The 26,692-nt window shown below is 40.6% G+C and overlaps 1 protein-coding gene across 1 annotated transcript in view; it reads right to left on the bottom strand.

Moving 5' to 3' along the window:
• Positions 1 to 356: 356 nt before the first annotated feature.
• Positions 357 to 26,692, bottom strand: part of LOC104497292 (gephyrin-like) — a gene marked incomplete at its 3' end in the record, with an annotated part of 72,644 nt that continues 46,308 nt past the window's right edge. The window contains exons 4-8 of the mRNA XM_010140530.1: positions 14,735 to 14,829; positions 10,747 to 10,813; positions 7,419 to 7,691; positions 6,047 to 6,154; positions 357 to 491 (exon numbers count right to left, since the gene is read on the bottom strand). Of these exons, the coding sequence (XP_010138832.1) occupies positions 357 to 491; positions 6,047 to 6,154; positions 7,419 to 7,691; positions 10,747 to 10,813; positions 14,735 to 14,829 (678 nt within the window). The remainder of the gene's footprint in view (positions 492 to 6,046; positions 6,155 to 7,418; positions 7,692 to 10,746; positions 10,814 to 14,734; positions 14,830 to 26,692) is intronic.

The raw sequence follows: 26,692 nt of genomic DNA, 5'->3' as shown, positions 1-26,692 counted from the left end.
AATTTGCACATACATTTTGTTGACAAAATAGTACTTGCTTAGTGTGGTTACTCAGTGGCAGGATTATCTATGTTCCTGGGGGTATTAAAGACATTCAAGGTGTTAACAATTTCAAACTCGTATGACTGATATTACAAGAGATAATATGAAACTTCAGTAACCATAACACGTTGGTGGACCCACATATTAAAGTGTGCATCAGTACACACGGAATGAACTACACTGACTTGCATTTAGCTATTACCTAGAACGATACAACCCTTGCATGCGAACCAACCTTCATCAGCAGAGGCAATACATTAACCTGACAGATGACGTGTCTGAGCGTGGAGCTTGCAAGGGGTATGTGTACTTACTTTTGGTGTTGGGCAGGATGCAGTGGAGAGACGAGAGGTGGCCTGGGCACGAGGAGATTCTGAAGGAGTAGTACTGAGGGAGGCTGTGTCACGTGGGAGTACCTGAACACCACGAGAGATGATGGAATCTGGAATCTTGAAAAGCAGACAGATGGAATTAATAGTAAAAAATAGACTGTTCAAAACTTACTCAAAACCTTACATCAAAAATGCAAGAATACCCTGCTCTTCAGATTGCATTCCTCCTCATACTGAGTGCTGGCAGTGGTTAATGGCATGTTCTCATAACTTCAGTAACAAATACCGAGCATATGCATATGATCATACTCCAACTGAAGTAGCACAGAACATATTATTTGTCTCAATTAACCTACGAATCAGAAACACAACAACAGGAAATAATAAGAAAGCAGTGTTCTTCCTCTTAAGCCTCTGTTTCAAACCCAACGATGACCAAAAGTGATTTCTACCATGGCATGAAGGGAGGCAGACTTCCTATTCTTTAACTAGCAGACCATATTCTTAAGAGAAGAACATTTCTCAGCAATGACTGAACCCCTCAGAAGAAATGCCACACCGTGAGAAAATTTCTCATACGAAATGTCACACGGTGAGTAAATACTCCTCATTTTGTGTACTGAACACTATTTCAGCTACAAAAATTCCTGATGTAAGGTTTGCGCTGCAAAAGCTACAGACTCCCCTGGAGAGAGTACAGGCAAAAGCACTAGAAATCGCCATCCAAAGCCAACACCTGGTTTAAAATCCATTCTGAAAAGAACAAAAAAAAACCAAACAGTCTTTTTATTAGATGGCCAGCTAGGAAAGCATATTCCCCCTGATCGACTGCCCAGAATTATAACAACAGACAAGGATAAGGCTGAGGTACTCAACTTTTTCTCCTGTCTTCACTGACAGCCTCTTTTCCTACACCTTCTGAGTGGATGGACATCAAGGCAGGGACTGGGGGAGCAAAGTCCCTCCCACTGTAAGAGAAGATCAGGTTTGTGACCACCTGAGGAAGCTGAACATACATAAGTCTACAGGGTGTGATGAGATGCATCCCTGAGTCCTGAGAGAACTGGCTCTCCATGATATTTGAGAAGTCCTGGCAGGCAAGTGAAGTCCCTGGTGACCAGAAAAACACAAACATTGCACCCATTTTTAAAAAGAGCAGAGAGGAGGACCTGGGGAACTACCGGCCTGTCAGCCTCCCCTCTGTGCCTGGGAAGATCCACCTAGAAGCTATGCTAAAGCACATGGAGGACAGGGAGGTGATTCGAGATGCCAGCGTGGCTTCACCAGGGACAAGTTCTGCCTGACCCACCTACTGGTCTCCTATGATGGAGTGACTACAGTGAACAAGGGAAGAGCTACAGATGTCATCTGTCTAGACTTCTGCGAGGCCTTTGACATTGGGTCTTCACAGGTCCCTACAACATCCTCCTCTCTAAATCAGAGAGGTATGACTTTGATGGGTAGACTGTTTGGTGGATAAGGAATTGGTTGGATGGTCACATTCAGAGGGTAGTGGTCAACAGCTCAATGTCCCGATGGAGATTAGTGACAAAGGATGTCCCTCGGGGGTCCGTAATGAGACCAGTATTGTTTAATAGCTTCACCAGTGATGTGGAGAGTGGGATTAAGTCACCCTCAGCAAATCTGCAGAAGACACCAAGCTGAGTGGTGCGGTTGACCCACCTGAGGGATGAGACACCATCCAGAAGGACCTGGACAAGCTGGAGCAGTGGGCCTATGTGAACCTCATGAAGTTCAACAAGGACAAGCGCAAGGTCCCACACCTGGGTCGGGGCAATCCCAGGTATCAATACAGGCTGGGGAGTGAAGGGATTGAGAGCAGCCCTGAGGAGAAGGACTTGGGGGTACTGGTGGATGAAAAGCTGGACATGACTGATAACGTGCACTCACAGAGCACAGAAGGCCAAGGTATTCTAGGCTGCATCAAAAGAAGCATGACCAGGAGGTCAAAAGGAGGTGATTCTTCTGCTCTACTCTGCTCTGGTGATACCCCACCTGGAGTACTCAGTACAGGAAAGTCACGGACCAGAGGAGGTCAAAAAAAAAAAAAAAAAAAAAAAAAACACAACACTATCAGAGGGACAGAACATATCTCATACGAAGAAAGGCTGACGGAGTCTGGGTTCTTCAGCCAGGAGAAGAGAAGGCGCTGGGGAGACCTTGGTGCAGCCTATCCGGATACGGGGACAATTTTTTTAGCAGAGCCTGTTGCGACAGGACAAGGTGTGATGGTTTTAAACCACCAACTTTCCTCAGAGGATCTTTCAAGGCTAAGTAATTTGTACTGCAATTTCCACTACAGATTTTGAATTTCTCTTCGCTATGGACAGGAACGCTGGGTCTATCTTCCTCTCCAGACACAGCGCCTAACCAGCCTCAACTTGGAGTATTCTGATTTGCAAATGGCTTCTTAAAGATGGACTACAAATAGAAGGTAAACAGGGACAGTGATACTCTGATCATGCAAACACTTTGTAGTCAGAAGCACCATTCCCTTCTGTTCTCTCCTCCTGAAATCCCATCCTAAATACGTTGAGCACAAGGAAAGGCTGACATCCCCAAGTTTTATACTGGTACAGCTCCAATAGTACCTGCAAATTTTAATGCTTCCTTTTAATCTCCATGACTAAGGACAATACAGCAAAAAATTCTGATAAAGGCAAAAAATTTAAAAAGACACAATAAAAGAAATAATAAAGTCTTCCAATAAGACACCTTTTCTCTACCTTTCTCTGATAAAAAGCTGCACGTATCTTGATATGATTGCTTATGGATCTATTGCCTCTTTTATACACTCCAAGATCCCACAACACAAATAGAAATTGCTTTTTCGCAAGATACCATGATCCAGTTCTCCCTGGGTTTACTCTGGTTACTTCAGAGTAACCAGATATTACATACTGTCTCATCCCTTCAGGCAAGTAACTTCATTTTTTTTCTATCCACCACATCCATCAATCACTGCATCTAAAATTTAAACCCTTATCAACTTTTTCAGAACAAAAAAACCTTTCTCTGCAACAAAGTGATTAATTCCAGTCTCACTGAACTGCACGTGAAGTACTTCTTCTTGCCTGTGAGAAAATGAAAATTTAAGTAAAATTTCAGCCAGAATATCAATCCGAAAAGGAAGCTGAAGATAAAGGGAAGATATGATTACACACATTTGATTTCCGTGAGAATCATTCCCTAATCACAACCTTTACAGAAAACACAACTGCCATAAAACAATCCAGATATAAACCGACCTACAACTCTACGTTTCAGCTTGGTGCCTTTCGCACCCCAAATCACACCCTTAACAAAAAACACAACTGCCATAAAACAATCCAGATATAAACCGACCTACAACTCTACGTTTCAGCTTGGTGCCTTTCGCAGACGCAAAATCTCCCTGAGAGAACGAAGTTAGTTCGCAGATACAAATTTTGCCCTCAAGAGGTTTATTTCTCTCATATGACAAGTGCTAAACCCAGCTTTAACATGCTCTTTAAAACACTACAACCTGCTGATTTCAGCGAAAGTACTAACATGTATATTGCATAAACATTAAATATATTAATATATTAAATCTATTAAACTGTAATGGCTGTGTACTGTTAAAGGGCAATAGAACAGGATTCCTATTTCTGTGCATACATGGTATGTGATATCTATGGGGAATGTCTCATCCTCCTCAATCACATTTAAGAAGGTTTTTTCCTTTTAAAATTAAATTTAGGCAATCTAAGTCTCTAATCAAAGCATATTCTTGTTACTCCTGTTAAAGAGGCTGATAAACTCTTGCAAAACTTCTGTGTTTCCTGGACCCTGCAAACCTGAAATAAAGACAGGCAGGAATATTACTGCATTTTGGATTGATTTTTTTTTTTAAACTTCCACAAAGTCACACCAAGTATTTATGATGTCTCCCCATAAAATTTTTCAATTCATTTTCCAGTTTAAAACAAATTTAACAGAGGGTAAAGGTCTCAAAACTCTAAATGGAGTACAATATAACTCTAAGTTCAGCGATAATAGTTTCTGTTTGCACTAGCTGGAGTGGAAAACCTACTGTAACACACTGATGGAAAACAAAATGAATGAGAAACGAATGAAACGACAGAGAAGGATATTCACTGTATCCATCAGTCTCTGCTTCAATTTTTACCTGATACGACCCCTTCCAGAAGTACTTTTGTATTGGGTTAAATATTTGTGTTTAGATTAGAGAACTAAGCGTTGCCAAGAAGGGGAAAAAGCGAAAGGTAAGAGCTCTTTATTCCCTTTTGCTCAGGACTGGGACAAGGATTGACAGTGCTGGTGAGGCACCAAGAAAACAAGCTGTAGATGGTAATTACGATGATTGTTACAGAAGAACTTAAAACCGCAGAGAAAGGACAGCTTGAAAATCCCAACAACGTTCTGAAAAACTAGCCACTCCCTGCTTGGAATTCAAAGATCTGGTTTGGATTATAGAGGGCACAAAGCAGTAGCTCAAGAGTACTGTGCACAAGGGCCCCGGCGCCCGGACGACAGCTCAGCGGCGTGCTTCAGGGAGGCGGAACTCACTGTTCCGCTGATACTGAAGAATATGGTACAAATGCCAGTTTAGTAACCGAGCTCAAACAAATGAAACTACTGGAGTAAATATGTGTGTGTGTGTACGTACAGCTTTATCGTCAGGTGGGTGAACTTCAAAGCCTTCATTTTCCTAAGGGACTTTTCAAGAGACATGGTCACATGGTGTTTTAAAAACGGAGGCGATTGATGGTTTCAATTACTATTTGCCTTCGGGAACGAAAAAGTCATCAAATCCAGTGACGTCTTTTCGCAAGAACTGACACGCCGTCTGCTGCCTGACAGGGACTGAATGGGTCAGACAGCACAACTCTCTCTGTGCCAGGTGCCTCGCTTAGGTTTCTCTAATCTACAGTTATGAACACAGTAAAGTACAGTTCATTCCTGACGATACTGTAGCCATTACTGTCTCTTGATTCAAGCCTAGACTAAACCTTTGGGAGACGGAAGATAAAGCACAGTATTTTGTTAGACTTCTGGGTTATAATAAACTAAGTCCTTTCTACCATTCATTTAAATAGTTGCCTACTATTCACTGAAATCCAGTCATTAAGTCCACTGTATCCTGACTCCTCAAGTCTTTTCTTCCATTTTTGAGAAATTATATTTCTAATATGCAAAAATAAGGGCGAAACTGCAAGTGATGAAAGCAAGCTCCGAATACCCAGTGCAACTGCGGTATTATGTTGACAAACAAACAATTGAGAGAAAAAAAGCAAAGCAAGGCAAATGCAGGGGGAAAAGTTATATAAATTTCACAGCTCTAAAGCAGTAATTTTAGGAGATTATTTCAATTATATTCAATTATTGAGTATATTAGACGATAAAGTCGATGACTAATCAGAAACACAGGCTTCACAGCAATGATTATCTCAGCAGCCAAACAATTCAAACTGACAACGTGCAAGAGCTTTACTTTGTTTAGCCCTGTATCTTAGACAGAGGATCTTCTGCAGCGCGTTCTCTAAAAGATAGCAGCGATGGGGCTTTGTTAGAGGAAAATAAGGAACGCTGTCCTTACACAGCAGGCTAGGAGGCAGGCAGTGTGTTTTCAGCTGTTAGTGCAAAAGCCTCTCGGAAGCGTCTCTTACCGGTTCTTCTGCACTGCCTGCTGCTTGATGGCAATAACTGCTGAGACCAGGGATGGGCTGTTCCCCTTTGGCCATGATAACAGCTGAACTGGTGTAGGATGGATGCTTCTAATGCACAACACACAACAGCCATGAACACAGTGACAAGAAAACATGAAACCATACAAGCAAATGATCCAAAGGGAATGAGGTGAAAACAAGTGTGCCACGGAAATGTCCAACTCGCCAGAACACATCCAGTTTAGATCTCAGGTATTTTCTGCCTTTAAGAATTGCACATATTATTTATCTTTGCCTGTATCAAAGGCAATTAAACAGTTTAAAATTTGCATCAATAAAAAGTGAAACTTGCAAGTGATAGTTCTCTTAATTCATCCCTATAAAAGATACCTGTAATCAGGGTTTTCTCTACACAAGGAGATGATCAGCTGAAGCTACCTTAGAAATGTCAAAATGTCGTAGACCTGAATTCATGTTTCTGGAATCAGAATGTTGCTGCTTTTGTTTACAAATTGTTTGACATAATTTTCAATTAAGACTTTCAATTCTCATAATAGGACTTAAAAGCACAATTTGTGGAGTAAATATAGAACAAAGCAGTGTGGGGAAAATTCTTTCCAAGTACACAGGAATATATTGTCTTTCCATTTGAAAGCTGAAGACTTAAAACTGAGGTAAATGTTTATATATTGCTTCAAATAATACGGTATTTCTTGGGCAAACATTTAAAATTTGAACGGAAATAATCTGTGAGTGTTATCTAATTTTCTTCCTTTTGTAGTGCCAAATTTATTATTTTGGTTTCAGTAATGCTGACCTATGATTGCTGGTTAAAGCAAGGCTATAAAGACAATGGGATGATATTTACTTTTATGGCAGCATTTCACAACCGTCACATGGCCAGGCACACTGGAATACACCAGTCTCTACGGCTTATTACTTAACTTGCTACCTATCTGTCATATTTTCAATCAATGTTTTTAGAAAATAGTATTTTCTTTTCAAAGTAGATATTATGGCTTAGAAAATCTCGTAGCGATTCCTTAATATGCCACCGACTGGACTTGGCAGGGTCAGGCGTGTGAGTGTTTTGCATTAAAAAAAGCCCACTAAAAACAGTCTGTTTTATCAGAATGGTGTCATAAAAATGCACGTTATCAGCAAGATAATAAACGTACCTCCCACTGAAACCTGCAATCACCTTCTGAAACAGGATTTACATATTTATATGGAGTTATGTTTCTACAAAACACACCTAAAATACATCTGCTTGAGCACACAGACGTCAGTGCATAGTCCTGCAGAGGAAAGCTGGTGGGAAGTACCTGAGGCGGAAGCTGAAGGGTCTCTCCGGGAGCCGAGCCGGACTCACCTTGGCTGCAATGGCTGCTGCTGTGATATGTGAAGAAGAACTGTCCTCTGTTGAGGCGACTCCACTATCCTTCTTCTCTTCCTCCTCTTCCTCACACTGTACTCCTTTGTCTTCTGTCTGCTTGTGAGGGCTGGTGGTTGGAGGAGGAGAAAGAGGAGGTGGTGGTGAAGGTAGATCTTCAAGTTCATCATGTACCTCCTTTACTTTTACAATGGCATCCCGCAAAAGGTCAATGGCGTGAGGTAGGGCTGGCAGTATAAACTGAAAGCATTCCTACACACAATGAGAGGAGAAATGACCATGAAAAGCTACCTGCAGAAGTAAACAGAGTTTTTTCAGATTTACTCTTAAAATACATTCAGAATTTAGATGTATCTTTACAACCTACTATAAATAAAACCCTAAACACCCTTTGCGATTGGTCACAGAGGGTAAAACAACGAACTCGGAAAAAGAACAGGAGACTATACTACATACATTTGCCTTTTTAAAATGAAAATACAGTAAGTTGTACAACAGGGCTACTGTAATTCAGTTAATATTGAATTAAGCCTTCAGAAAACAAGAGGTAAATTTTCATGAACACATAATACAGAAACCAGCTCACAGCATTTGGCAGAATGCTACAAAAATGCAGAATAAAAACATTACCTCTATCCCTGCAGGGATACTAGCTTAAAGTCATTCCTATTATGTTCCTTCACAATTACAGAACAATTCATAAGGGTTTCCATAATTACATCCTTCTTTATTTGTGGACTTATCCTATATCCTGGAAGAATGACAAACTGCACTAATATCATTATAATTTTATGTAACTCTGAAAAAAAATTCTACTTTTCAAACCTCTTCTTGCTCTAGATCTTAAAAAGAATTAGAAAGTTCATTTTAAACGGCTGGGGAAAGCCAGAACGCAGACGCTGTGTAACTGTTCTTGTTCCATAACAGGCATACACATCTACAGCTACCTTTGCTGCTAAAACACGCTGGTATTTCACCCAGTCCAAGCAGAACCTCACGACATCGCGCACTGCAGCCTCCTGCCCGTAGCAGGGCCAATATAAAATTCAGGCAGGTTGCTTAGGGCTTTGTTCAGGAAAGTCTTGAAAAAAATTCAGGAACGGAGTCTCCACAACCCTTCTTGACAAGCTCTAATGGCTAATTACCCTCAAAGTGATTTTTTTTTTTCCTTTCCTTTTCATCCAGCTGGATAGATTTTTCAGTCTGTTACTAATGTCCCTCATTCTCCTCCCTGGCTCCTCAGTAAAGAGTTTTCTTCGTGCCATTTGAGCAGGCTGCACACAAACGCAAAATTACTGGAAAAAGTGATGGTAGGGTCACAAGAATGAATTACCATGGCAGCACAGTTCGGGAACATACAAGCTGACCAAAAAGCCGACATTACTCCTCTTGTGGCACTTTGTTTTCAGCTTTGCTTCAAGCAGAAGGAAGAGTTTTAAAAAAATGTCTCCCAACATTTGGAGTATACAGCAATGAAATAAATATTTTGTAAATGGATTCTGTAACAAAAATTTCCAATAAATACAAATGACTATGTAAACCAAATAAAGAACAAACCATCCATCAGGTATTGCTAGAGTTTATATAAGCCACTTTGTAAGGCAAAACCATGACTCGCCAACACTGTATTTCTTTAAAGCTCCTAAGTAAGAACCCACCTTTCAGTTGCTCCTTTACGAGTAATGAAAAGTCAGACTACTTCATAGATTTACAGATTCCTTAAACATTCAATTTGGCACTCTGAAGAGCTGGAGCAAACTGGATGAGTGTAAGATGCTATATATAATGAATGTATATTAAAATATATTTGTAAACACAAGGAAGAATTATAACTCCTAATGTAACCGCAAACATCAGAGTTATTGTGCCTCCACAGGCTTATTTTAAAAATAGTTTAAAACTCTGAAGACACAACCATCATGACTTCAGTAAAAAAGCAGACCTCAGAGAAGTGGTAAACAAGGAAAGCAATCTGTGACCTGACCAATAATCACAAAGAAGGGCATTAATGATTCACTCATTAGAGAAGCACGTTCCCCCTTCCTCCCACGGAAATGGAAGTGTTCCACAGACCTCGACTCAGCGGTACGTGCCACACCAACGGGCTGTGGAGAAAACACGCTTGGCATGTACTGTGGCCGGTTCTGAGGGAGAGCATGGACACTGCTGCCATTTTCTATTAATATTTTAATATTTTATTAATGAAGCATGCTGCAATTTCACAGCTTTATATAAGCTTCTTATGATTGTGTTAATACGATGGAAAATTAGCAAGTCATAAAAGAGAGAAATGAGAGAAATTCCTGGGAACAACCCATCCTATTTGGTTCTTGAGATCAAGCCTGTTACGCAACAATTTTCTCTACTATACATCTCAAAAATCTTTGCTGAAACCTGATACTTTAAAGATGTTTCATATTAAAATAAATTGCAGCCGAACAGAACATGATGGTGACAGGAACAAACAGAAAAAGGTTGCTTCTATAATGACATCACATGACTTTTTTTCTTTTCCAGCAGAATTACCTTTTTTATTACTTACTTTATATCACCCTACTGTTAAAATACTTATGAACATTTTTTCATTTCTTCTCCTCACCTTCTTTCTGCAATTTACCTGTCTTCACAGTCTGAGTGCCCCAGGGAAGCACTGAACAAAACCCGTTAGAGATTGTAGGCTATTTCATCTCTCTGGTAATTCAACAAAAGTAGTATAGACTTAAAAAAAAAAATCCTCTTACTGGGGCCCGTTGCTGTGTTAAACGCATGTACACGCGTATGACTTCACACTCCTAACTGGGAGGTTTTCTCCTGCCCCAGCATCCTCCAATTCTTGCTGCCTGTTGTATGGCACGAGCGGTGGTTGGATGGAGCAGGCTGGGTTTTGGATCTATCAGCCAACTACACAGACAGAGCACGCACCGGAAAGAGCTAGCTGTACTACTACCACCAAAAAAATCCTCCTCGTGTTCAGGTGTATTTCTCATAGCTCTACAGGCAGAAAGTAAGTGTGAATAAAAACATAGAGCCTAACTTTTCTGTTCAAAATAAGCAAAATACACAAAGAAAACAAACTGCATAAAGCCTGTAAAGTCTGATACTAGTTTAAAAAAATTTTAAAGATTTTAAAAATCCTCAAACTTTTAAAAAGTATGTTCCTTTTCTTCCCTCTTACTGACCAAAATTGGGAATATTCTTCATACTTCACTTTTGTAAATCTGTGGTAGCGGGGCCTTTCTACCACTCAGAACAATCGGTGTTACTCGTCAGAGGCTCTGGGTAGCAGATCAGTAAGAACTCTTCTTACCTGTGACCCTTTCTTGCTACCTGGCAGGTTAATTATGAGAGTTTTCCCTCTGATTCCACACACAGGTCTGAAAAGACAGAAACACAGAGTGAAGCTCTTGCACGCAACTTTCTCCACTGCAGGAACAAGAACGGAGCATTTAAGACTAATTCTATTACTCTTCAGAATTTGTAAACCCATCTGAAAACACTTGCTCATCATGTTCTCCTGAAACAGCTCCGGCGAAGCGGAGCTTGAAAAGGCTGGGCACGGGCCAGATTTCCATCTTTTTTAGATCTGCGTAGCTCCCTTAATTCTATTGTTGGCATCCAACACCTTTTTTGATGTAGACCCTGTCGCTCACACGCACGGTTCCTTTGTAACGTCACTGATGGTGTCAAACACTATTTCTCTTGCCAGGTAAAAATAGTAAGTCATGGTGGCTGCATGAATTCAAATAGGTCTTTTCTTACAAGATGCCAGATAAGAAAAGCACAGAGGTGAATTTTCAGGTGAAAATTACATCTATGCAATTCATATCTAGTTCTTCCTAACAATCTTTCCTTACTCCTCAAATGAAGCCGAAACCAACTATCAAGGATGGAAGTTTTCATTTCATTGTTTTTAGGGGACTCTTTTGGTGTTAATGCAGGACCGAACTTAAACACCCAAGCACTTTCTCTTGTTTAAAGTTTGCCTCTTCCTTCTTTTAGCTAAACATTTTTTTTTAAAAAGAATTAAAATTACTGGGTTTGGTCTGGAGGCTGTAAGGAGTGCCTCCTGCTTTTCTCTACTGTTTACAAAACCAGCGGTGAAAAACCCAGGGCTGGGATATAAGGATAAGAAAGAAGTAAAAGGCTGAAACCAAACCACAAAGATACGGATGCTGCAGTTGAGAGAAACTGTGCAATAATCTCTTTATCAACCACAAACACGAGTGAAGACAGACTAGAAAAGAAAATTATTTCTTAATAGGGCATTGCCAAATTTGGAGCCAAAGGACGTGGATTGTGAGGTAGCCAGCTTCCCTGGATTTCCTCTTACACAAATAGTTCTCAGTGATTAACATCATTTATTGGTAGCACGGCATTTTCTAGCAGGGGAGCAAGTATTTTTGGTGACAGCTGTCATAATGCTCACCATTAAACAGCACAGAGACTGGTTTTGTGCCACAAAACGAACTTTTTCTATGGCAGCTAAGCCAGCCTAAAGAGAAATCTTATTTTCAACTGGCAGCTTGAACATTGCCTAACTCCTAGCCTCCGTTCTCCAATATTCACCCCCTGTACACCCTCAGTTAAGGAAGAATTCCAGGTAGCTGAGGAATGTTCTACTGCAAGACAAAAATGACGAGCCCCAGTTAAAGAAGTGTGTGTTTCCTCTTGATGTAGTAGTCAAATTTAACAGAGTACGAACTCAATCCAGCAAGTCCCCCATGTGGGAAACAGATTAAAAATAAAGGGAACAGGAATTATCCACAGAGGAATTAAAATGAGGCGGAATTGTGTCTAATGACCGGTACAACCAACCAATAATAAAAAGGACTAAACCAGCAGCCGTTCTCCTGAAAACCACAAGTTTTGACTGCTAATAATCCATCTAGTGGCTCAAGATAGAAACGGAGCTACCAAAAATTTCTCAAGACAGGATGCAAAAAAGTAAGTTATGGTTTGCAAAACAATATTGTGCGTGCTCACAACACAAAAGCACACAACCTGTGCATGCATTCTGGGTAATCTGAGAGACAAATTCATGTTATTCCTCCAAATGAGGAGCAGATGAGGGAGATGCTGTGGAGCTCATGTTAACCTCAGCCTTGCAAAGCAGCGGACAAAAGTTCTAAGAAAAACCTTTCATTTTGAGCAAGAAGAATACAAATGGAAGCACAAGTGTGGAAGGAAAAGCAAGACGTGGGTGAAAGAAAGAAATGGATGTGGGAGGAACGAAATACAGGTCTGATGCAGAAGCAGGAATCAAGAACATGATCTCTTCAGGAAAAAACCACGACCTTAGGAAGAAACTATGCTAGTAAAAGCAGAATAGATGGGCAAGGAGACAGAGAGTGCTTTAGAAGTCCTCAGTAAAGACTGGCACGGCACGGGTAGTTGACAGGTAGGGAATAGAGTGAAGGGAAGAGATAATTCTGCAAGAAGGACAGTTTTGCAAGGTCACGGAGAAGACAAGGAAACACTTTCAGGAAACACACAAAAAGGTCTATCACCCTCTAAGACACTCCCTGCTGGACCTCCTGACTGAACCCAAATGACAAACGTCTCATTTGCCGAAAACATCTGCGAATCCGTCTACAAAATAACTCACCACTTCCTAACGCCCGCCCATAGTCAGGAAGATAAACTATAACATACAACAAATTTTAAAAGTTCATGTGATAAAATTCAATGGGATTGACCTAACATTTCCAAACCTGCAGGAGACAGAAGTGTCAGCTTAACGTTGCCTAACAGAACCTCTGCTTTTGTTCTTTTTTAAAAGCCAAAGAAGTTACATGCGAAATTATCCTCCATTTCAAAATGAAGTAAATGAGAGGTAAGTTTAGGACAAATGACATTTAATGTTGAATATTTTTTAAAAATTAGGATCTACTTTTCTCAAACTGTGTACTCTGGCTCAAAACTGTTTCTCAGACTGTGCCTATGATTATGACATCTCTTAATGTGCGCCTTAGTTCTCATTGAAGGGGGGGTTACAAAACTACCTTAATTTGCAGAACTTTCTGTGAAAACATATTCGCCATTTGCTGTAAGAAAAATCCCAGAGGAAGTGGGTCTGCATTCAGAGAAGATTCTGAACAAAGAGCACCAAAACTGATACAGAATTACACATAGGACAACCAAAACAAAGAAAAGTAAATTCTACCAAAAAAAAAAAGTAATCATAACACATCCGTGCAGAACTGAGATGGCACAAGAAACCATAATGCTGGTTTCTACTTTCTGTGTAGTTCACTTTACGACCTGAACAGTGTTATAAAAATAATGGCCTTTTGCTCACTGATTGCTTTCAGGCCTGAAGTAAAGCTTTTCACTGAGAAACTTCTGAAGGCCTAATACGATTGCATGCAGAAATGTTATCTCCCATCACCGGCATCAGTTACTGCTGGCAGTGGCTACAGTTTAAGGGACATTTACAGAATAGTCAGGCTGCAATCCAGCATTTTCATTCCACTACCATTACAACATCCTTTCAGTCACCCTGATCATACCTCACCCTAAATCAAACCTGGTAGTGTCATCTAAATCACTGCCTATTCTTCATCAGAAGACTGCTATACCCTCATCACATGAGAAATCAAAACCAACAGCCACTGTTTCTTAGTTACCCTGAAATAATGCCCAAGCGCAAACTAAGTTGCGAAAGGTATTGGTATTACTAACGTAGGTAAAATGAGGTAAATTAAAGGAACAAAATAAAAACCAACTCCATAAAGAAATACAGGGTAACAAAAGATGTCACTGATAGAAAAGAAACAACAGGCAGAGAAACAGCTACTCATTATTTAGCAGCAAATACCAAACTATCGGAGTTAAAGCACTGTACATCTGAAAGCATGGGATAAAAGGCTGTTTAACTTATTCAGAGAGGTTTTGCTGATACTGGAATAAAAGCAGTATCAAAACAACATTTGTATTTATCAAAGGGGTTTTTTGATAAACAAAGAATTTTAGTACTTGATAAACAACATACAGAAGAATTCTTCACTCACCACTGAAACGCCACAGCTCTAGGATGAAAAGGCAGCTGTTTAACAGCGTGCATCAATATTACAAATAATATGGCACATAAAATACAGGAGGGTACAGTTTCCAGTGGAGACAAAGGGAATTAAATGAGAAAGTGCAACTATCATTCTAGTAATTTGGCCACTTCTCTGAAGGGAAGACTTCTAGGCTTGATAACAATGGCAATATTCAGTTATTTGTGTTTATTTCCCAACAATGTGTGTTTCTAGGAAATAGTTCACCTCGTATTCTGAAGGAAACGGTCTTACCTAGAGAGCATGCCCAGAGGAGTCACGTTAAGCGATCCCATCAGCATTGCCAGGGCCATCCCTGGGGCTTCTCGCTCTATCACTTCTTTAGTGGCCTGCAATCAAAGATTAGATAGCAGAGTGAGTGAAGAAGTACACGGACAAGAATAATATGAAACTAGCTAAAATTTGGGTAAGAATCCCTCCTCTTTTTTTTTTTTTCTGCTAAGAGATACCGTTGCTGAATTCTCAACACTTAAATACATTGAAGAATTTTCTCTTGGTTGTATAAAACAGGGAAAGACACAGGATCGGGAAGAAGCATTGTACTGTAAAGACTCCTATAGAAAAACGTTAGAAGTCAGAACCCCATGTATAGGAAATGTTAACCACCATCACCGAAATAACACCACCTCCCTCTCTCAGAAAGGAAAGAATGTTTGGGAATAAGCAAAGAAAAGACCAAATGTAACTGCCTCCTCTTCCTCATCAATCTCAGGTGCATTTTCCAGGCATAAGAAGGGTGAACCAGTCTGGCAGAAGACAGAAAAAAAAAAAATTTTGCAAAGGGAAGCCCATGTAGCAGGCAGGCAGGAAAAGAGTAAAATGGTAATGATAACGGCCAGAGGCTGTCGCCTTCCCTTCTGATCATGTCAGCAAAACAGCGGGTCCAAACAGGCTGGTGGCTTTAGTCACAAGCAGTACGTATGCAGTGGGCATCGAGAAGCCTGGACGCGGAGTCTGAAAATTCTTGTCTTTTTAGTCCTTCTCCCACACAGGCAATCAGATGGAGAACTATTTTTCTGGGATGTGCACAACCTTGTGTCCTTACTTCCTAGCACAAATTTTCTCGAATGCACAATCCGTGCAATCTCCCAACCTCTAACTAGCTGGGACGTAACACCTCGAAGGCAGGTTACATTCCTGCCCTCTCTTCATTCCCCTCACAGTAGCTGCTATTCAGTGGATCATCTTGTTTCACGTTCTGAAACAAGACTCTAAATTTTTTGGCACGACTGAAATGTTAGCAGTGCTCGTAAAACTGTGAAATCCATTGTAACACATCCAGCCAAACTACAATACTGTGCTGGTGCAGCTATCAAAACAGCAGCAGAAAAGCACATCTTAAATATAAAGGATGCTCTGAATAAGCTGGATTTTCCTGGCAGTTTGAAATAGCAAAAGAACGGAAGAAAACCGGACAAATTATTTCGTGGGAAAGATTAAACTATAAATCACATCCTTGTGCTTTTCCAAGCTGCTGGTTTACAAATAGAAAAACAAAGTCATAGAGAAAGAAAACAACAGAATTAACCCAACAGCATCCCTATGAGAAGGATCCAGGAGTCCTATTCTAGCTACACAGCTAAAATACTTACAGGAAGCAATAAATGAAACAGAAAAATATATCCCCCAACAGCACATATTTAAGCAGCCACTTTTCAAACACTGCCACTATCGTTTAACATGTTTTAGAGGAGTACATCAGTATCAGAAGACACGAGACACAGCTACCAAGTAAACCTTCAGACCTTTTAATAACAGGCAAGCCTGGTGTGTGCTCTGTTGTGGGAAGCAGGAGCTTTGGTTTATGCAAAACTAAGCAATTTTATCTCAGTATCTGACACCACAGTCCCTTTTATTTCAAGTACCAGGCCATCCTCTACTCAGAAACAGGAATGGCATTTGAATACAACCCCACGTCTGTATTTCTACACGGGGGAAACCAGAAGAAGCAGGCTAGCAATTATGTAGACAAAACTAAAACCTCTCCACTGAGGGAAATTGCCTAAAGATACCTGCTGAGGTATTAAATTATCACTCACATTAAAAATTCTTAAGACTATCCACAGACTTGATGGGTTTTATAGAAGAAAAAGGCATTGCAGAGGTGAAGGGACACTTTGCTGACAATGAAAAAGGGCAATGTGGAATTCTCTGTGTGTGCATATGGAGTAAGTCTACATCTATGCCTTTTTTTTTTCAGCTTATACTATGCTTCAAAGCTATTCAAAACAGGTTTTAAATATAAAGTGCATTTTGAGATTTCTTTTTTTGCCCTTGAGCACCGTGACACTTTGAAGATATCATTAGTTAAAATTCTAAACAGGCTTCAAAGATAGTACGAGATGCAAGAAAGTTCCATAAACAACGATCCTGCAGCTTGGGGAGTCCTTCAATGAAATTCAAGTCCACTCTCCAACTTCACAAGAAAAACGACCTTCGCAAAATGTCACTGCTAGCAGGCAATGTGTTTATTAAAAATGTATAGACTAAGCAACAAAATCCAAAAGGGCAGAAAGTCCAAGCAGCAGTACAGCCCTCAATAGAAGTTTCTAAAAATACTTGTTTCAAAATGCATGTGCTTCTATTTATTCCTGCAGGCAGACTTCTACAAACAGGGGAATGCCTCCTGTTTTCACGTTTGCAGCCTGACTGGATGGATGTAACCAAAAAAGGCTGCTGCTAAGTAAATAACTTTTACAGTGACATCTGCTCTTGAAATCAGCCACTGGAAAGTCCACTCTTGGGATGTCCTCAAATAACATGATTTAAAATGTGCAGTGTACAGGAACTGAAATCACCATCACACTGAGCTGCACACTTTTAATTAGCTCAGTGAATGAAATCAGTAGTGCTGCGTGATTTGCAGATATTTTGTGTCTATCTGTAACAACTCCTTGTTTCATCTAACAAGGTACCGACATGCTGGTGGCCAGGTGTTCTAATTCTTCTTTCAGGTTTGAAGGAAGGGTTCAAGAGAGATGTCAAATCTAGATTTTCACCTGTGGAGTTAACTGGCTGGTACCAGACACCTGCATGCAAACGATTACAGAATTAGCAAATCAGCACCTTCAGATTTCACCAGCTCTCTAGCAAGGCTGAACTAGGATTGCTAAACCTGGATTCAAGGCCGGTTTTTTCATGGTAGCCTCACAACCAGCCAGCTTTTGGCTGCTGCAGGGGGGCACAGTTTTGGCACAAAATGAATCACAGATCAAGGCTGTTGCCTCTGGCTCTCTTACAAAGCGATGACGACACTGCTACGCGGGCAGAAGCAGGAAAAAGTGATGAGATTTCATCCAGAGCTGTCACACTGATGCCATCAGCAGGACTGAAGCAATACGCCGGTTTCTCAAACCTGAGGCAGATGACTATAGAAAACGTAGGTGGAAAATGCTGGGGCAAATTTGCATAAAATAATAAAACATCAGCAAAGAAGTATCCCCAGTTTCCCCCGCCTAAAGCGATTGTGCAGAGAAGAGAGGTGTACACAAAAGGGAGGAGGAGGACAGGGGCTCCATGTAAGTGGAACCATCCGAAGGTAAAGCCAGAAGAGAGACAGAAATGTGGAAGGGCCAGTTTGGGGGCTGCACAGAAAGGCGAGGTTTGAAGTTCAGCTGGGAAGAGGGAATGAGGAAGCCTAAGAGGGAAGGAAGAGGCAGAGGGTAAGCGCAGGCAGCAGGACTGCCAGAACGGCAGGGATGAGGGTAGGGTACGGGTGAGTGAATGGCGTGGGATGGAAACGGCATTGGACAAGGTGGCTGGGACAGACAATACACGAGGGAAAACCTGGGGAGAAGAGAAAAGGAAGACAGAGCATGATAGAAGTGTCACGCCGTGGGGGAACCAGGCAGAGAGACAACGGGACTGAAACACAATGGTGGTTTCTACTCCAGAGAGTAGAAGTAGAGATTAATAAGGAAATAATTATTTTGCAGAACTATTCAGGACTTACTAACAACGACTATGAGAGCAGTTCTTGTATTTCACTGCTGGATGAAAAAATGCGATTTATTTTAAAACACATTTCTGATTGTTTTCGAAGGGCCTTTTTATTTGCGTTAGGGCATGATGTTCCCAAACCAACTGATGTATTTTTAGATATCTTTGACGTAGTTGCGGTTGCTTAACAGATGGCTCGCTGCCAACTGGTTTCACAGAGTTCTCTGCTGTTTCACTGCCTTTCTTTGCTTCCATACAAATTAAGTTAGGTGAGTTCCTAACCTGTGGAAGCTCTCCCAGGCTGCTTCTGGAGGATGGACCTACTGCAGAGTGATTTAATTAAAAGACCTAGGACTACTCTTCTCGAACTGTTCACAAACTCCTTACCTTTGTCTTTCAGGTATTAAGCACGGCAAAGTTTGACCTCAATGTAAGTAACGATCTGAGACATTTCATACACTCTTCAGCAGTTTTGGGATGGTCATATAGTTTTATCTCTTCAACTAAAATGCAAATATGAGACTATGAAGTCATAATAAATTCAATTAAATTAAGACCACCGAAACTGCCTCTTTGAAAGTATTTTTTCTGTTGAAAAAGTTAAAACCCATGACTCTGCATAAAGCTCTTTATGCAAATTAATGGACAAATTTGATGATAATTTATATTTAACAGACTATAAAATTAGCATAGATAACATTTTATTACCTATTTGAGCTTTCCATTGAAAGCAGAAATCTCGTAAGGGCCTAACCAAAGAATTACCTGTGCACCCTCCGCAACAGAGTTCAGAGACCGCAGTCAGACCTCAGAAGACTGGACAAACAACTAGGGAGACAGATGAGTCAAATACGCAATAAAAATATCAGTCACATCTGTTAGCCAGTTGTGTAAGAAGTGTTCACTTCAGCAACAAAAATTGTGTCTCAGCTTGTTGCTGAGACTTCAAGGTTACTCAGTTCACCTCTGCTGAGATAACACGTGTGCCTGGAATTTCTGTTCACAACTCGGCTATTCCAGCTTATTGTCCACTTCCCTACTCGCATTTTGCAGGGGAGAAAATCGAGTTTATGTGGAGCTAGACTGATTAGAGCTTCTTGCCTAAAAATCACCTCTCTATTTCTTCCCTTAGTATAATAAGAAATACAGGTTGCAGCAGTTCGTTTCTTTCAACAGACTGAAAAGTTTTTGGCTAAGGATCAGTCATTCACTCTCACCTTTCCCTGAATTTTTCTTACTCCCTGTCCCCAGTAATCTGTGTGATGATATGCTGTGTCTTTTTTATGGACAGAAGGCTTGACAGGAACCGTGCTGTCAGATGCTCTCCAAAATCAAATTTATTTGGCTAATCGCTCAGTTAATTTGGCAAATGGATAAAACTGTTCACACATGCTATTGCTGAAAAGCAACAGAAGTCAAGCAGCTTTGTAAAAGTCTCTCAACTTGCCATCAAAGTTAGTAAATTCTAACACCGTAGTGGCCCTAACACGTCATTGGCTGTCCTTCCACACGTACGCAATTACGATCAGCACCGACTTCTCTGTGCCAGCTTAGCTGTCACAGCTCTGTGTAAGTCAAGACTGGCCTGTGCCCGAAGGGCAGGGAATAGCTGCTTCTGGACAGGGCAGGTCCCAAAAGGAGGGGTCTGCTGTCATTCTAGAGCTTTCGACAGATTCATACCCACACCAGTGAACCTGGCCACATGCACCTTAGAAGCAACAGCCTGACCATCATTATCTCCTCAACAATGAGTGCTAATGATGTGGGCCCGTCCAAACCCATCAACTGTTTATAGTCCCGGAGAAGTGGAGAAGAACTGATGTAAGGCTGAAGTAAGCACCAGTCGCTGTTTGGGCTCACTGGACAGACTGGTGGTGGCTAGGCAGACACAGTGGGTCAGTGCTGTCCCTCCACATCAAGTGTCCACTCAGGCTTCTGTCAATTCTCCTGTGCGGTAAGGGACGCGCACTGAGTCTGGCGAGTCTCCATTTTGATGTCCCTGTTGGGTCTTTCTGATGTTAAATGTGGCTCTGTGCGGCAGGTGCACAAACACACATACTGAGAGCTCTCCCAGGCTTTTATAGAATTATTGTACATAAAACAAAACCAAAACACATCTAAACATATTAGGGTGGCTTACTCTATCACCTTCACCTCTTATCAATGCTGATCTTGGTACATATTCCTCCAATAACTGACCCGTTTTTCCTTCCTCTTCCAAATCAAATCCACAAACAGCCAAAGGCAGATGAAACCCTGATTAACGGAGCCAACCAAAAATGACCTCTACAAGCTGGTGTATCGGCATGCACCAGTAACGCATTTCCACTGACAATAATTCTGCAGCAGCAGAATGCTGATTTGAAGTTCGCTTGCTCTCTCAGCATACGTGTAGTAACTACGCTGCCACCGAGATCCCCAACATCACAGAATGGCCCCACAGAATTTATCTGGGGGAGGAACAAAAGCATCACAGCGATAACTGCTGTTCGATTAGACTAAAGACAGACTCTGCTTTCTCTGTTTCTCTCCATATCCATGATCCCCTCAGCCTGCAACTTGTCCCCTCCACATTCCCTCACACTCTTCAGTGGGATCCACTGCAGCATTTATTGTAACCTAATACCCGTGGCATAAGACTCAGAGGCCAGGAGCTTTCTCAACGTCCTTGTTTATAAACCGGTGTCAACAAACCATTCTATCAGTACAATTCCACTGGGTACATGACCATAAAAAGCAACTGGCTGGTGGCAGAGGTACCTGTGACAATACTCAATGACTTACGCATGACCAAGCCATGAATATATTTGATTTTTAATACCTGGACTCAAATGATACTTATTTTTGTAAACAAAGAATTACCTAAATGTGTATTAGTTAATAAAGATTTTAGTAATAATTCTAATGTTCCTTAAAAGACCTTTCTTGAACTGAAATCAAACTAACCAGATTTTCTTCAGAACGCTCAGTTTCATTTTTACGTACAGCTTGCAGAGCATTTTGGGGAAGATGCTTCACATTTCTATACACCAAAAAGAAGCTGAAAATGTAAATGAATACACTAGAGAACGCAACATTGTGGAATTTGTAACTTATTCCTGCACCTCAGTAGGTTCGTATGTAAGTTTTGAGCTAAATCTGGTTGCATTTGAGTTACATAAATGTCATATATTAGTGATTTGCCTGCTCCATTTGTGTAATAGAAATGTTAATGAGATTGGTGCATCTGGGCAACCAAAACACGTGCACCTTCCAAATATCACTTCATAATATATATTAAGTGTTAATAACAGTATTTTTTTAAATCCTGATTGCTAAACAAAGGTTTAAGATGGTAAACATCTATAAAATATTTATGCCATACAAACTGATCTTTATTTTATACTACCCACCCCCATACATTGTCATAAAACCTGTAGAATAGTAATTTTTAGTTAAGCAAACAAAGCAGGTGCTTACTAAATGCTTTTCTGCACGATGAGGAATGCATTTAGGCTCTCTGAAGATGTACACAGCCCACCAGGCACCGTACGGTACAGCTCTATAACAGCGTATCTTAAACCAGCGTCAAGAGGCAGAGCATTTGCAAAGGTGGAGAGGTTAGGAGGACTAAAACAACAGCTGTAAACGAGCCATTGCACTTGCTTATAAAGAAGGGTCAGGTGTCTACTTTCCTTTCCAGTCCCCCTTTTCATGTGCAAAGTGCTGTGCCTCCCACTTCCACTCCTCTTCACCTAAGAATGAATCCCTTGCCCTTCAATAAGAGGAACACAGCTGAAGACTTGCTGCAAAAGGAAAGGATGCCATTCTGCTGTTACAAACCCACTGTAAAATCCTAATTTTGTTCTCTGCAAATTACAGACCCATACAGCAGAAATGAGAGAAATGAGTATCAGTAACAATATCAACGATATCTCAATATGAGTATCAAGAAGAATTCTCCAGTTACTGCAGGTGACAATGCGATGAGCTTTAACTAACGGTGGAATAACCAGGGAACAGTGCCCCGTTAAAAAAACACCCTGTACAGTGCTTCTGGGTATGTGTACTGTCTGCCAGGCTATACACCAAAAGGGGAGGCAGGGCACAGTTCGCTTCACTTCAAACAAAACTAGAGCTGAACGTGGATTCTTTATATATGGGAGGCAGCAGGGAAGTATATTAAGCAATGTAGTCTAGAACTACGTAAGAGAAACAAAACTGTCACTTCTGCTTAGTTTGATACTCATATCACAGGAAAAGACTCTCTTAGAGATTCTCCTCAGGACATACAAAAATTGAGGCCACCAGGTGGTAATGTCTGCTGCTTTCTCTTAAGAATTTGCCCAGTCTCGAGGGCTGTGAAAGAACTAAAAATTTTTATTTGCAATTTCACTTCTCTAAATAAATAATTTTGCAATGCTTTAGCTCCAGTGCATTTGTTACTGAGCCCGGGATGTGGACTCCTCTTTTGAGAATGTTGCCTGTTGTTTCCTACCATTTCCTACCTTCCGCCAAGAACAAATACATGAAATACTTGTACTTCTGAAACTCCAGTTTCTGCCACGGGTAAAGTAGCTCCTCCAAACGAGTTCAGATCTCAAATGATCAATGTTGAAACGAAAAAAACCCCATATTCCTAAAATACACCTTCTACACTACAAAGGATGGACTCCTGAGGGATAATTTTTCAAGAACATACCACGGAGATACAAGAATTACAGCAAGTACTTTACTCTCTCTTCAGATGCCCTTACACAGTATCTTCACTCCCCAAGTAATCAACAAAGCATCTCTAATAACAAGAGCTTTAAAGTACTTCCACCATACTCTAAACTCTCAGAGAAAGGATTCTTTTGTGAGTCCGGTGATGCAACTGTCGGTGCAGTTGCCGATTTAGGCACAGGCGAATGATGTTCATTGGAACTGAACAACTGAACAGATTTTGAAAGACAAAGTGACCTGCTGTGCATTCTGTCAAACAATTTCCTACACAGGATTATTTAACTCTTGGCACAAATCACTCTGTTTTTCTCCAAGATTCTCATGGAAATAATTGGATGGAAAGGTTTCTCAAAGAGAAGATGGAAAGGACTTCGTTGAGACCGCTTTAGCGCACAGAGCAGAGCACTGAAATGGAAGAGAGCAGAATTCCTAATCTGCTCTGAATGAAGAACGCTAAATATATCAAGTCTACATTTTCCTTTGGATTTCTGTCTTCCTATTTAATTAATGGCTTACAATACTTCATAGTTAACAATATAACAATCCACTATAAAGTATTTTGTCTTTCTTTCACTGTTCCTAAGATCTTTTATCGACACAACTCAGCTGGGACACGGTAATGCTTTCACATTAACCCAGCTTCGCACTGCACAGACAAATCCTGCCGGCTGACTTCCTAACCCCAACGCTCTTATGATGGAGACACCTTGGCAGTAATATAGATATAGCAGCACCAGTACATAAGCACCACCCCTCACATACACTTCCGCTGTGCCCAAAGCAGCAGATCATGTTTTGCAGAAAACTGTTTTTGCTTTCTAATAAAATTCACCCTGTATCCCAACTTCTTCAGCAGATCAATTTTTATACCAGCATTGTGCAAGTGGATCACTGAGCAAAGCGGTAGATTTTAACAATTGGTAAGAGAAGAGATTCTTGGGCAGGCACAGGGAACAAGTCAGTTCTTCCTCTGTGTACGTAAAATGTAGACAGGACTGGACTCTTGCAATAAATGCCAAGCAGCTCAATATGTTCACACTCAAAGAGGAGCGACTACAAACACCATAGCTCTAAGCAGATTAACTTCGGTAAAAAAATCAGCCAGCAGTACTTCAATACAATTTATATGGATGACAGAAGATGATATTCAGAATAACGTAGAGATCGTACCCATCTAAGGCTAGCTGCCCAGTACTGTGTAACTGATTAAACAAAAGAAATAAAAGCTTTTCAAAGAGCTTTTCAAAAGGAGAATAAACAAAGACTCAAAACGTTTCTGGGGAAAATACTAAGCTTTCCTAACAGCGTGAAAAGCTATTAATTCAGAAACCCCCCCAAGTTCCAGCTAGGTTAGTAAATCCTTCTTTGTTATGCCTAAAAAATTCAAAAGAAAACTCTGTTACAGACTTCCTCTTGACGGCAAAGAGCAATGACGAATTAATAGCAGCTCCTCATTGACATGCTGCAGGAAACAAAACCCCTGGGAGACAAAGACATCCAGAAGAACTTCGTGCCCTTCTGTGTTCTTCTTGTTCCAGGAACCACTGATGCTGAACAGGAGGAAGCAGTAAAACTTGCATGAATTGCAGAAGAGTTTGAGAGACTGTAGTTGTAGGCCTTGCTATTCATGGATTAATTCCATATACCACTGGAAACAGAAGCACTGCTTGGTTTGAAAGGAAGATCTGGTCAGCTCATAGAAAGAAGTGGCAATAACATAATCATTTTTCTCTCTTGAAGAGGGAGCTGTGGCCCAGACCAAAAAAAAAAAAAATCCCTAACCATGGTGCAATGTGTACTTTGAAATCTGCCAAATCCACCACTTGAGAGACGTACAGAATTGCATCACTACACAAAATAAAGCTTATTTCATAAATACTGCAGTCTCTCTGTAAAAGGTTTAGAAGAAAAAAGCCTAATTTAGGTGTACACACATTCCAGCAGTGAGAGTGGAAAAGATTACTTAGTGTAGCTGTGATGTACTATGAGAGTAGTAAAGGACTCATCAGACAAAAGTTTAGGTGCAGTCTCAGGTAAAAGTTCCAAACCACGACAACTAACTTCACCAACCCCCCAAGTGAAATGAAAGAAGCTCCAGCAAATTCAAAATCAAAAGCCTGGTTGGGCAGAACAACAGACAAATGTACCGGAGGGAACAATTCTGCAAGTCATTGAAGGATGGAAGCCTGGATCTTCTTCCCTATGTGAGGTCAGTGAAGGTACCAGTTCACTCTGCTAAGAAAACTAACTCTAAGCCATAGATATTATCTTAATAAGGACCATCAAAAATGCATTACAACCCTGTAAACACCTTCTCCTAGCCAGCACTCTACAGGACATTTTAAGAAAAGAAAATCCAGGGGATGGACCGTCCAAACCTTCCCAAACATATTCATCAGAATAAAAGAAAAAATAAAGGATAACAAACCGAGATGCTCAGACGTAATCAATGTAAAACTATATTGTCTTGCTTCTTACATGTGCATCTATCTCCTCATTTTTCCAGCAAAAGCTATTTACTCACTAAGTGAAGAGTTAACAGTAGGGAGACACTGGAACTTACTTGGTATCAAGATACCTTCAGCAAATAGTTACTGAGTTTGACAGCAAAAGCCTTCATCCCTGATGACAACACATGAACCAAAAGGCATGTGTGTTCTTTAGCACCACACGTATCAGCTGAGGCATTCCTGTGCAAAATTAACCCAAGAATTTCTTCAGACTGGATCCAGAAGCAACGTACAGACATAATAAAATCTGAATTCCAAGTTGAGACAAGTCATTGTCAGACACATTGTTCTTAAAAGAACAGAACACTCAACTGAACTGAAAGCAGCGATGCAGTGGATCAGGGCAGGGGAACACTTTCTAGAAATCCCAAGGGTGGCAGAATAATTATATACCTGTCTGTCTTTCTGAGAGCAGAAGACCTGTATTAATAAGGAAATTCTTTTCTTTTCTGAAGGAATTAGCTGCTGAGATGCTACAGTGCTGACTGTCATCAGAAGTGATACCTTTAGAAAACAGGGAAGAGTCAAGAAAGCAAATTGTAAGAATTTTAATGGAATTTAAATACTCCATTGAAGCGAGAAGAGGATATACAAAAACCACTCTTCTGACAAAAAATTTGTAGGATTTAGGCACGGTAATTCAGGAAATGACTGTGAGGAATGTAACAGGTTTTTTCATCAGGGATAATAAGGAAGGAAAAGAGTCTAATAAGAGGAAAGAAAAATGAGATACAACTAGGCTGATAATAGTAAATTGAGTTATCCTGGGATAGGAAACTGTGACTGGAAAGATTTGTAACTCTCCATGACTGAGCAAAACGAACTTTTTGTTGAGAAGTGCGAAGGACAGACAAAACAACACCCTAGCAAACAAAACAATCAGACAAACTAAACTATTCTAGAAAAGACAAAATGAAGTTGAATTTAATTGTTCCAGGATTTGATATATATGATGCTATTCCCAGGGCTTTGTGTGCAAATTTTTCATTGTTTCTTTAACCAAACTTTCACTCACTTATAACACAAAAACTACAATGTA

This window comes from Buceros rhinoceros, unplaced genomic scaffold, assembly GCF_000710305.1.
Source record: "Buceros rhinoceros silvestris isolate BGI_N320 unplaced genomic scaffold, ASM71030v1 scaffold4597, whole genome shotgun sequence".
Taxonomy (NCBI): Eukaryota; Metazoa; Chordata; class Aves; order Bucerotiformes; family Bucerotidae; genus Buceros; species Buceros rhinoceros.
The sequence above is the reverse complement of the archived record's forward strand: the minus strand, read 5'-3'. Positions and strand labels throughout refer to the sequence as shown.